Genomic DNA, 13,379 nt, shown 5'->3' on the forward strand with positions numbered 1-13,379 from the left:
CTTACAAAAACGGTTTAAAAGTCGGTATTATGTAGGTTTTTAACAGGGTTGGAGCTGGATGTTTATTATGGCTACGTACCAGTCGCCTTCCGGCTTCAAAATAATTAAAAATACTTCATAACCCCCCCACAGGTTTGCCGCCCCTATATCCCTCTACAAACTGTCGTTTGGGGGTTCTTGCAGATCGTATACTTTCCGCGAGTCTAAATGAATGGATTACCAAGTATCAAAAATTTGTTACACTTTGCCAAAGATGAGGTAATTAACTGTATTGCAGGAGGGAGTTGAGACCATGTTACGAAAAACATGACTGGATTAGAAACCATAGTTCTTATTACAAGGAATTTAGCATACCTAATTCCATTATTCAGGTAGGAGGATTGGTATTGATTGCTAACGATATTAGGAGATATGCAACAGCTGAATGTCCTACAGACCAAATAGTACCAGAATGGTGAACATTCTTACCTTGCAAATGGCCTGCATTAAACATTCAACAATAAATATCTCGAATTATAGGTAGCTAACTGAGCGCAGTTCTAGGGCTTTAAGGCATTTTCTAAAATAATGCTGTTTTCAACATAACCGGCTCCCAATTAAACTTTTAGGATGTTGAAGATAGAAATCATACTTCTATCGAAGTTTTTTGTCACGCTGAACCAAAATCTTACTTTAGTCCAACCCTGGCCAAAGACGAGAAATGTTAGTAATAGAAGTAAAGTGAGATTATTTACAAAGCAACAATTTCAGTCTATTACCACAGTCTTTTCTGAGAGAGAAGAGAACCGAGTCGTTACAGGTGGGAATAGGCGTTTTTCTTTTGGAACTGCTGTGAACTAGCTTCATGGTTGGCTGGGTTACAGTGCTTCTTTTTCAAGGCAGTTGATGTGTGACTTCGGAATGCAAAGACGTAACCGAGGAAATACGTGTAGTATTAGTAACCATCTTTGCAAAAAAGTGGTGGGCACGTTAACTGAAACGGAAAGACATCTAACTGTGAAAATGTTCAAATATCATCAGGTTGACCATTGCTAACTACGATAGTCCTTTGTAACTACAATATGCTGTTGATAACATTTTTCAGATTACGTGAGGTGGTGATGATCTCTGATACGAATTCGTAGCATGATGAAAAAGTATACTCTGCAGCGATTTTTCAAGTGCATTTCCTCCAGAACGCAGCTAGAGACAGAGCAGTTAAAACTGGCGTCACACAAAAGATCTATGTGAAGTATTTGACTCATTAGGTGATGAATTCTAATTTTGAAAAAAAAAGAAGGAAACCGGAAGCTTTGTACTGGAATGCGGTGGAATTGAAACGCCCGTCCGGTTACCCTGATTTCATTTTACTGAAATCACTGCAGGCAAATCCAACTTCGATTCTCCCACTCAACTATTTCTCCGATGTAATGACCTTAAAATATAATCTATCTCCATTTGTTTTTTTAACAGTATTATTAATAAAGACAGGGATATCTTTTAGGATATCTGCTTTTTCCAATGGGAATCTGTTCATCACCTGCCTTTGTTGAGATACTTCTTGTTGTTTTACTGTCGTGGAATTTTAATTTGATTCTGAAGTGTAGCACTCAACATTTCTATATAATATAAATTGTTGTGCTTTTATGTTTTGTTCTTGCACATTGCTTTTCAATTGTTGTTGCTGTGGTCTTCAGTCCGAAGACTGGTTTGATGCAGCTCTCTATGTTACTCTATCGTGAGCAAGCCTCTTCATCTCCAAACAACTACTGCAATCTACATCCTTCTGAACCTGCTTTCTGTAGTCATCTCTTGGTCTCCCTCTACTATTTTTACTCCCCAAACTTCCCTTCAGTACTAAATTTTTCATTCTGTTCAGTAACTCCTCATTACTTAACGTTATCTACTCATCTAATCTCCGACATTCTTCTGTAGCACCAAATTTATAAACTTCTATTGTCTTCTTGTCTAAACTATTCATCGTTCATGTTTCACTTCCACACATGGCTACACTCCATACAAATACTTTCAGAAAAGACTTCCTGACTCTTAAATCTATACTCGATGTTAACAAATTGCTCTTCTTCAGAAATGCTTACGTTTCCATTGACAGTCTACATTTTACATCCTCTCTACTTTGACCATCATAAGTTATTTTGCTCCCCAAATAGCAAAACTCATCCACTGCTTTAAGTGTCTCATTTCCTAACCTAATTCCCTCAGTGTCACCTGATTTAATTCGACTACATTCCATTATTCTCGTTTTGCTTTTGTTGATGTTCACCTTATATCCTCGTTTCAAGATAGTGTCCATTCCATTGAACTGTTCTTTTAAGTCCTTTACTGTCTCTGACAGAATTATAATGACGTCAGAAAACCTCGATTTTTTTTTTACTTTTCTCTGAACTTTAATGCCTGTTCCAAATTTGTCTTTTGGTTATTTCAATGCTTGCTCAATATGCAGATTAAATAACATCGGGGATAGGTTACAACCCTGTCTCACTCCCTTCTCAACCACGACTTACCTTCCGTGCACTTCGACTCTTATAATTGCCGTTCGCTTTCTGTACAAGTTGTAAATAGCCTTTCGCTCTCTGTATTTAACCCCTGCCACCTTCAGAATTTCAAAGAGAATATTCCAGTCAACACTGTCAAAATCTTTCGTCTGTAAATGCTATGACGTAGGTTTGCCTTTCCTTAACTTATCTTCTAAGATAACACGTAGGGTCAGTATTGCCTCGTGTGTTCGTGCATTTCTCCGAAATTCGATTACAAATCAAATGATATCTATTATAATGCAAGATACGTATAAAAACGTCAGATTGAGCTCCTTAATGACTGGTTGCGGCTAATAGTGTATCTGCTCCAATAAAAGATGGAAAATGCTTTAACTATATTTTAGAACTACTCAAAATCATATCATAATTCTAAATTCTTTTCGAGTGTTCGTTACATCACTCGCATGTCTGTAACGAATAGGCGGCAAAGAGATTTTACGGTACGTATGTGTAAGGTACGCATGTATCAGACATGTTAGCTACTTATACAGATGAAAATGGATGTATAACACACTTTATGAGCCCATAGTAATATTCCCTCGTTTCATGTTTGAGATTTCTTACTTCACGTTCCGGAAAAAAATGAGCTGTTTTTTGTTGTACCTCAGAACGATTGTAGGACATAGTTCTAAGAGGCCGCATTACCTGTGGATTCTTTACTCAAAACATTTCAAAACCACAATTGACTTGACAATGCAATAACCAACCGATTAACAAAATATACAAACAAGACGAAAAGCATTTGATATTTTGTCGTTCTTTACTGTGCGCCTTCTTCGTTGATTAACGCTGTACCATGAAATCTCTGACGCTTCTCCGCCACGAGTCCTGTCTTAAATTTTATAATCCATGTTAGAATATTCTCTCTGCAAGTGTTTTTTTACCCTTGTGTTTGAGAATTCAACTATAAAAGCGTTTTGCTCCTACTGTGACTGCATTATTTGAATCAAAATAAAGACAGCTCTGGAGTTTTATGTTCCAAACGGCTCTTCATTTCTTTATCTACGGTCTAACAAGGGTGATCTTCCTTTCCTATTTTATCTTTTCGAATAATCAGCGATTACAGTTGCTGATGTTATGACTTTCGCAACGTCTACATCACATGAAAAATTTAAATTAAATTATGAATAGGAGAATAATTAGTTAAATGTATGACAATAAATTTGCAATAAAAATAAATTAGTACAAAAAATATTAATTACAGTTACAATATCTACCTTTATATTACAAAATGAAATAAACCAGTAAAAGGAAACTGTTCGCTTGCACACAAAAGCAAGAGGGTTAGACACAGAGTCCTGTACACCGTTAAGTGAGTGAAAAAAAAAGGACATTCGGTAAATTCATTAAGAACACATTGTGTTGATGTTAAGTTTTTATATTAACATGCCAATCATACACTTACGCATTCTCAACTCACCGTTGTAAATATTTGTACTGTAACCGCTGCAAACGCATGCGTATTCCATGGCAAATTTTGTTAATCCAAGGTAGTGCTATAAAATTGTATCTTGCTGTGTCCATTCATGAAGTGCACAGGTTACACATGGGAGTGGGATCCATGCTATGTAAGGTATAATTTTAACTACTCATCTGTAACATGGCAGGTTTAAATAAAATAAAATATTAGACACTGTCATAAAATGAAAACAAGTAAAGAGCACTTTCTACTCTAATTTTTGATAGAAGGTATCAGGTATCGGATTACTATCTACGCTAATAAAAAGTTAATGATTGAAAGGTTAATATCAGTACTCAGGTATAACACAAGATAATATTTTGTCCATTAAAATCAAAATGTAGTGAGATTGGGTTTATTTGAAGTAAATTGGCAAGAGGATGTAAATTAAAAAGTTCAACTGTTACAGGTAGCGATTAAGAGAACAGTGAATAGCTTTTTAGTTCGACTTGATATGGTTCTGAGCGCAAAGTGGTCCCGTATGGGCACTGTTCACTTCTCTCATTAACATTCTTTCAACCTCATCGATATAGAAACTGCGGAAGTTTATATATACAGGTATGCTCTGCATCCCAATTAGCGATGTGTGGTGGAACGTACATCCTTTATCTGTTGTGGTGTACCACTGCCATTCCCCCTGTGAGATATATGTAGGAAGAAGTAAGATTTTGACGGACTCTTCTGGGAAGGCACACTCTCGAAAATTTAGCAGTCAGCTTCTCCGCAATATACGAAAACCGTAGTAATTCCTACAAAGGAGTGTATTGATGTCCACTAGTCATTACACGCGTGCAGGCATGTGATTTATTATTCTACAACATGTTAACATTAGCGACCTAGAACTACAGTTACGTAGCTGTCGAAGACAGTAACGATCTGTGCCTTATTCCACCGTTTCAAACTCTTTGTTGCTCTAGTAACAGGCGATAAATCGCTGCTAGAAGGGAAAAAAGTTCTTTCCTTTAATTAATATAGCATCGAAGAGATATTCCTTGGGGTCCAGTGATTTTTTTCTCTTTCATACTATTTTAATATTTATTTTTCCTGCAAGTGCGAGATATCTTATTTTCTTGTTATTGTGCGTCAGTTGAAGGGAAGAACGTTTCCCTCCGTACTTGATATTCTAGAACGGCTGCGACTGCATCGTTCTGTGTTCAAAGCAAGAGAAATTGCCACAGAAATTACGGTTCTCAACAAAGATGACGCGTTTTAGCAACTTTGACATCTACATTTACAGCAATGTAATTTTGGATACCTGATCTACATTTTAGTGGTAGTGTCATTCGTAATATTAATTATGTATATTATCTAGCACAAAAGAAATTTATTTGTGACTTACCGCCTATATGACTGAGTTCCCGAACAGGAATAAATCGTAAAAGCATGCGCATAACGTTCTAGGTTGCTGAAATGCTGAAGATCAAGTGTGCAGACATCATATTCACTACGATGAGCATGCCACAGCAGTTGAAATTGTAAAAAATGGGCATCTCTTCTGTGATGTATTTATTGTTTTTATTATTTGCTTGGGAGTGTCAGTGCACGCGCAGTGTGTGCACAGAACGGATAAAGTTTTTGAGAGCAGAGTTGAGGATATTCGTGTTTCCCGCCGCTCTGAGCGAGCCCTGTGTTTATGTGCATGTAGCCGGTTGAAATTAACCGCTTGTCATGATTTTTCGGTAACATCCTTTCGTGTCACGTTTTGGATTAGTCGTAGGCTATTACTCTACTGCAAATGTTAGCCTTTAGTACTCACAGTTATCGAGAATGCGTATGCGACCACATACATTATGATCACAGATTCTAATAGAGTTTGTTAAAGATGTTGGATGTTGGACATTTTATAACGATGGCTGTCGTGTCTTTTATTCGAATATTCATTATGTTTGATGCAGAATTGTTGATGGAAGCAGCTAGTCTTCGTTTTTCACTCCCGAAACAAGACGTTGCAACATAGTTGCAACTGCAGTAACAAGCGAAGATCTTATGTTCACAAGAAATAAACTATTTCGTTCAGAGGTGTTCAGAGACCATCAGTCGATACCTTACATTAAATATCTTTGGCATTCAAAACTAACACTTATGGGTTTCAATATCTGTGACCTTACATGCTTTCTTGTTAACTAAGAAATTCAAAGGGGAGCATACAGCGACTGTCTTTTCTGCATTTAGTTCATCACAAAATTTTTTCTGCATTTAGTTACGTATCTGAAATGTAATTATATAAGAGAATGAGCTCTTTGTACTTACTCCTGTATATGGGAAATGTATTTATTGGTAAAAACAGGAAGAACTGAAGTTCTGTCATATCCTAGTTACGAATCGTGAGATGTAAATTATGTGTGTTTCGTTTGTGCATTCGGTATTCTATAAAGTAACGTTATTCTAGATATACTGGCACAGCATATTTAATGAGGGAATTCACATTCACAATAATTAGCGACGAAAAGATATCGCTAATAAGCTATGCTGAAGTCTTTGTCCGAGAATTTATAAACAAACACCATCGAAATTATCACCAGTTGAATCAGTTTAATTCGAGCTGGGAATGATTTAAATCTATGAAATCTGAAAACACAGATTAAATGCGAGACCTAAGCGCTTTCAACCAACTGTCACACAGGTTTATTTGTTGACGAGTAAAAGATATGGTATTGATACTTCATCCACGTTGTCATTTAAATATAAACACAGACAACTTTTATGGAAGAGATTATGAGAGGAAATACATGATATAAACATTTCGTACGTTGTGTTGATTGCGTAAGTAAAAATCTGTACTGATCACGCTTTCCTGTTTTTATGTCTTGTGCCACGTGCCGTTGTCTCAGTTCTACAAGATTTTTTAAAGGATTCAAGTACATCCATCGAGTAGCAGAAAACGGCTCGAATAGTATTGTAAATATAGATGTATGGGCAAATTTTCCCGATATAGCTTTTATAAATGATGTCACAACGCTTTAGGGTCAAAATTACGCATACAGTAAGAGAATGCTGAACTGAATATTTTAATGTAAGGGCTCAACGTTTGGAAATGAATATTCAGGCCATACGAGACATGTGTTTACAAACTGCTTGTATTTCATAACCAAAACCTGTTTGCCATGTTAATGTTGGTGTGCCTCTTTGAAAAACGATGCACAGTCCTCTGAGATGTGACCATGGCGGAGTTTACCACTGTTCACAGTTTATGACTCGTTGTCACAGATAGAGGGTTATTTGTTACAAGCACCTGCAAATGTGCCTTTAAGGTATGGAGAAGGAGGATGTAGTACTCTAGAAGCTCATCGAACGCAGAGGAAAATTTCACAGCAGCCGTCGTGGAACTCGCAAGGAATTCATCGCCGTGGATGGAGACTTACGAGAAACTAGTTCAAGTCATAGATGGGTTTCCGAAGTTCTCGATAAAGAATTGTTCGCGCAATAGAATATGATGAGATGGTCCTAAACCCTATGGCGTTGTAGATAACATAAATGGAATAGTAATCTCACACCTATAATAAAGAAAGTGTCCAAGCTATGGGTCCAGATCATTTTGATCCCAGTATTCAATTCTGTCAGCAAATTACCCGGTGAAATATTGCGTTGGCAGACTTCCTGCAGAACGAGCGAGGTGGCGCAGTTATTAGCACACTGGACTCGCGTTTGGTAGGACTACGGCTCAAACCCGTCTCCAGCCATCCTGATTTAGGTTTTCCGTTCAAAAAATGGCTCTGAGCACTATGGGACTCAACTGCTGAGGTCATTAGTCCCCTAGAACTTAGAACTAGTTAAACCTAACTAACCTAAGGACATCACAAACATCCATGCCCGAGGCAGGATTCGAACCTGCGACCGTAGCGGTCTTGCGGTTCCAGGCTGCAGCGCCTTTAACCGCACGGCCACTTCGGCCGGCTAGGTTTTCCGTGATTTTCCTAAATCGCATCAGGCAAATACCGGGATGGTTCCTTTGAAAGTGCACGGCTGAATCCCTTCCCTTTCCTTCTTCCTACGCCCGGGTTCCCGGGTTCGATTCCCGGCGGGGTCACGGATTTTCTCTGCCTCGTGATGGCTGGGTGTTGTGTGATGTCCTTAGGTTAGTTGGGTTTAAGTAGTTCTAAGTTCTAGGGGACTGATGACCGTAGATGTTAAGTCCCATAGTGCTCAGAGCCATTTGAACCATTTGAACCCTTTCCTTCCCTAATCCGATGGGACCGATGCCTCGCTGTTTGGTCCTTTCTTCCCCAAATTAACTAGCCAACCCTTGCAGTTCGCATCCTTCACAGTGAGACCTCTTTCAACCATGATAGTACACAGTGATTATAATTGAGCTTTCGCTGCTTTAGCCAGTTTAGACGGCAAACTACCGTATGGTTCCCCCGCTTTATAAGCATGGTGTTCAGACTGCGCTGCACGATTTGCGTTGTCGGTAGTGTTAGTGTCATGACTTGCTGTTAGGCGCAGGTACCGATAGGCCGACGTAAAGTTGAAAAACAAGCACCAATGCATTACAGCTGCAGACAGTCAACATGCGTCTGGACAAGATGAGTAGGGCATTACTCGTAAAGCTGTTCTATAAAAACAACAGCAATAGCGTTTTTGCTCTTTGCGAATATTGACACACTAAAGGAACACGGAGAGGTCCTCTTTCTCCACCGGAGTTGAAGAAAATGATTCAGAAGTTCGAATTAAATGGTGACTTGAGAATTGCTCCTGCTGGGAGAGGCCGACGACCATTTGCGCTACAAATTGTTGAAAAAGTTACTGTTGCCATGGACGCAATCTGCCATCTTCAAGCAGTGCTCGAGCTGTGTCACTGCAGCTGAACATTCGACGGTCCACTGTTGGAAAAGTGCTGCGAACGATTGTGAAACTGCTTCTAGTGCGCCGGCCGGTGTGGCCGTGCGGTTCTAGGCGCTTCAGTCTGGAACCGCGTGACCGCTACAGTCGCAGGTTCGAATTCTGCCTCGGGCATGGATGTGTGTGATGTCCTTAGGTTAGTTAGGTTTAAGTAGTTCTAAGTGCTAGGGGACTGATGACCTCAGATGTTAAGTCACATAGTGCTCAGAGCCATTTGAACCATTTTTTTTTTTTTTTTTGGTCTCTAGTGCGGTTCCAGGCTGTCGTGTATGCAGATGGTCGTCATACTGAACAACGTTTGTAACGTGGAACGTAAACAAGATACGCAATTAAAAAATGTTACCCTTTTATATGGAAATTAAAATCTGTCTCTTTCAGTCTTTGATTCGTTATTTCTCTTCCGAATGCCCTTATAAATCTTTTCGCAAAGTTTCATTATCCTACGATCACTCGTTTTTAATGGAGCCCTCTCAAGTAAAGAAAGTTTAGTTATAACCACACTGTATTCCATCCAACGTAAAAGCCTTGTCGGGAATAATGAGACTTGCCTTAAACCACTGAATGTGATTCTGTATCGACATGTGGGCTGAAATTCCAAGAGATCAAGTATTTGTTGCTGCCCTGTTTGAAAGGTGCAAGTTACCCAGTAAATGGAAATGCCGTGTGGCTAGGGCCTCCCGTCGGGTAGACCGTTCGCCTGGTGCAAGTCTTTCGAGTTGACGCCACTTCGGCGACTTGCGTGTCGATGAGGATGAAATGATGATGATAAGGACAACACAACACCCAGTCGCTGAGCGGAGAAAATCTCCGACCCAGCCGGGAATCGAACAAGGGCCCTTTGGCATGACATTTCGTCACGCTAACCACTCAGCTACCAGGGGCGGACAGTTACCCGGTGTTCAGTCGAGATGCTCTGTTACAGTAGATAGTGATTGTACCGCTGGTTATATGCGAGAGCTCGTGGTTTCGACACATCGGTGTACCATTATACCACAAATTATTGTACATGAGTACCTGAACAGCAGATAAGGAAAATCCTATCCCGTAGTAAGTGCGATCGACGGGACTCACACCTATAGATTTATTTCCTGTGGGATTTCACGAAATCTTTGCCACGCAAAACTGCAGTAGAAACTGAAGGTGAGCTGGTTAACAGAATCCTACCTGCTTCTCTCACTGTACAACAGATAACAAGCATATTTGAGAGAGTGAAAGGTACATAGTCTGAGAATGCCCGTCATCATTCTCAAGAGTTCCTATAAAATGTACATTGGTAAGTCAACAAAAATTAAATATTTATTTCTGACCACCACTCCCTTACCTTAAGGTTGACAGTTTAGGACCTGCTGCCCTAAGAATTTGGGGCAGGTTACATAGGACGCCAGATCTCTGCGAGTAACTCTCTCTCTCTCTCTTTTTACACACTCTCTCTCTCTCTCGTCTACTTACTCGCTCATTTATTTTTTAATGAAGGAGCTCATGTCTTACAGTGAATCATACACTCCTGGAAATTGAAATAAGAACACCGTGAATTCATTGTCCCAGGAAGGGGAAACTTTATTTACACATTCCTGGGGTCAGATACATCACATGATCACACTGACAGAACCACAGGCACATAGACACAGGCAACAGAGCATGCACAATGTCGGCACTAGTACAGTGTATATCCACCTTTCGCAGCAATGCAGGCTGCTATTCTCCCATGGAGACGATCGTAGAGATGCTGGATGTAGTCCTGTGGAACGGCTTGCCGTGCCATTTCCACCTGGCGCCTCAGTTGGACCAGCGTTCGTGCTGGACGTGCAGACCGCGTGAGACGACGCTTCATCCAGTCCCAAACATGCTCAATGGGGGACAGATCCGGAGATCTTGCTGGCCAGGGTAGTTGACTTACACCTTCTAGAGCACGTTGGGTGGCACGGGATACATGCGGACGTGCATTGTCCTGTTGGAACAGCAAGTTCCCTTGCCGGTCTAGGAATGGTAGAACGATGGGTTCGATGACGGTTTGGATGTACCGTGCACTATTCAGTGTCCCCTCGACGATCACCAGTGGTGTACGGCCAGTGTAGGAGATCGCTCCCCACACCGTGATGCCGGGTGTTGGCCCTGTGTGCCTCGGTCGTATGCAGTCCTGATTGTGGCGCTCACCTGCACGGCGCCAAACACGCATACGACCATCATTGGCACCAAGGCAGAAGCGACTCTCATCGCTGAAGACGACACGTCTCCATTCGTCCCTCCATTCACGCCTGTCGCGACACCACTGGAGGCGGGCTGCACGATGTTGGGGCGTGAGCGGACGACGGCCTAACGGTGTGCAGGACCGTAGCCCAGCTTCATGGAGACGGTTGCGAATGGTCCTCGCCGATACCCCAGGAGCAACAGTGTCCCTAATTTGCTGGGAAGTGGCGGTGCGGTCCCCTACGGCACTGCGTAGGATCCTACGGTCTTGGCGTGCATCCGTGCGTCGCTGCGGTCCGGTCCCAGGTCGACGGGCACGTGCACCTTCCGCCGACCACTGGCGACAACATCGATGTACTGTGGAGACCTCACGCCCCACGTGTTGAGCAATTCGGCGGTACGTCCACCCGGCCTCCCGCATGCCCACTATACGCCCTCGCTCAAAGTCCGTCAACTGCACATACGGTTCACGTCCACGCTGTCGCGGCATGCTACCAGTGTTAAAGACTGCGATGGAGCTCCGTATGCCACGGCAAACTGGCTGACACTGACGGCGGCGGTGCACAAATGCTGCGCAGCTAGCGCCATTCGACGGCCAACACCGCGGTTCCTGGTGTGTCCGCTGTGCCGTGCGTGTGATCATTGCTTGTACAGCCCTATCGCAGTATCCGGAGCAAGTATGGTGGGTCTGACACACCGGTGTCCATGTGTTCTCTTTTCCATTTCCAGGAGTGTATTTCAAAGTGGGTAGATTAAATTCTACTGGGTTCATATAAAGATAGCTAGAATCAGTACACCGGTAATATGTTCATTGGATTTTATGGTTTCGTTGATAACGTTACGAGAATAAGGTTATCGGTAGGCGAGTCTACTGTGTCAACAGAATATCGCTTTCCTTCGTCGGGTCTTTTTGGCACGGTTCGCAGAGGGTGCCTGTGCTGTCAGTCCTAGACTTGATTTCACTTTTGTGGTAGTGATTATCGCACTCTTTCTAATGTTCAAGTGTTGTGTATTTCTTGAAGATAAGCAAATATCCAAACAGTAAGTTTCTGTTTGGCGTCAAGTGGAGTCTTAGACACGACATTCTTTAGATATTCTTACGCGAAAGAATGTGAGAAGTTAAGTAGGATCATAAAACTCTTACACAGTGGCCATTTTTTTTAACTTTGTATCCGTAAACGTACATTTGAAGTTTAATGGCTGCCATCTCATACGATTACACCTCCGTTGCCTTGCACATTTCAGACGTGCAAAACTCCAGAACAAAGTACGTAGCATATGAATTGGTTACTTATTCTTTGCCTATGGTAAGTCCTTTTAATTTTATTGTGGAGGTTTTGAACATCCTGCAGGCACGTGAATGTGCTGTTTGAAACAGAGCGTGGTCAGTAGGCCACCATTTACCAAGTGGGCATGGAAACTTTTCATAACACAGGTCTCGGCTCCAACCGGCCTTCGTGGTCTATCGTTACGCCGCTGCCTCATTTCTCGACGGTCGCGCATTCGATTTCCATTCCTGGGAATATAATGGTTTTTTAAGTATGCCATTATTGTTTGAATCGTACAGAAGTGAAGAATTAGAGGATACAAAAACGAACGTTTGTATGCTAGGTGCGTAATAATGAAAACTGTTCCTAAAACATACGTTCTGGCGTTCATGTAGAATCATAAGATGTTAGCCGCGCGGGGTAGCCGCGGGGTCTGCGCGGCTCCCCCCGTCGGAGGTTCGAGTCCTCCCTCGGGCATGGGTGTGTGTGTCGTCCTTAGCGTAAGTTAGCTTAAATACTATGTTAGCTTAGGGACCGATGACCTCAGCAGTTTGGTCCCATAAGACCTTTCCACAAATTTTTCCGTAAGATGTTGCACTACAGATTTTATTTATACATGACAGGCTTAATATTTCGGTCATTTCATCTTTCACACTCTCTCCCCTATTACGTGATAATACAAAACGAGCTGCCCTCTTTTGCACCCTTTCAATGTCCTCCGTCAATCCCACCTGGTAAGGATCCCACATCGCGCAGCAATATTCTAACAGAGGACGAACGAGTGTAGTGTAAGCTGTCTCTTTAGTAGACTTGTTGCATCTTATAAGTGTCCTGCCAATGAAACGCATCCTTTGGCTCGCCTTCCCCACAATATTATCTATGTGGTCTTTCCAGCTGAAGTTGTTCGTAATTTTAACACCTAGGTACTTAGTTGAATTGACAGCCCTGAGAATTGTACTATTTATAGAGTAATCGAATTCCAACGGATTTCTTTTGGAACTCATGTGGATCACCTCACACTTTTCGTTATTTAGCGTCAACTGCCACCTGCCATACCATACAGCAATCTTTTCTAAATCGCTTTGCAAC

The 13,379-nt window shown here is 41.6% G+C and overlaps 1 protein-coding gene across 2 annotated transcripts in view; it reads right to left on the reverse strand.

The window, feature by feature from the left end:
• Positions 1–13,379, reverse strand: part of LOC124609627 (flightin) — a 63,753-nt gene that overhangs the window by 35,546 nt on the left and 14,828 nt on the right. The window contains exon 2 of one of the 2 annotated variants that reach the window (XM_047140088.1): positions 3,958–4,130. The exons of the other annotated variant lie outside the window; for it this stretch is intronic. Within the exon in view, the coding sequence (XP_046996044.1) occupies positions 3,958–4,006 (49 nt within the window). The 5' untranslated portion in view covers positions 4,007–4,130. The remainder of the gene's footprint in view (positions 1–3,957; positions 4,131–13,379) is intronic. 2 annotated transcript variants of the gene reach the window in all.

The sequence above is a fragment of the Schistocerca americana genome, chromosome 1 (assembly GCF_021461395.2).
Source record: "Schistocerca americana isolate TAMUIC-IGC-003095 chromosome 1, iqSchAmer2.1, whole genome shotgun sequence".
Lineage (NCBI taxonomy): Eukaryota > Metazoa > Arthropoda > Insecta > Orthoptera > Acrididae > Schistocerca > Schistocerca americana.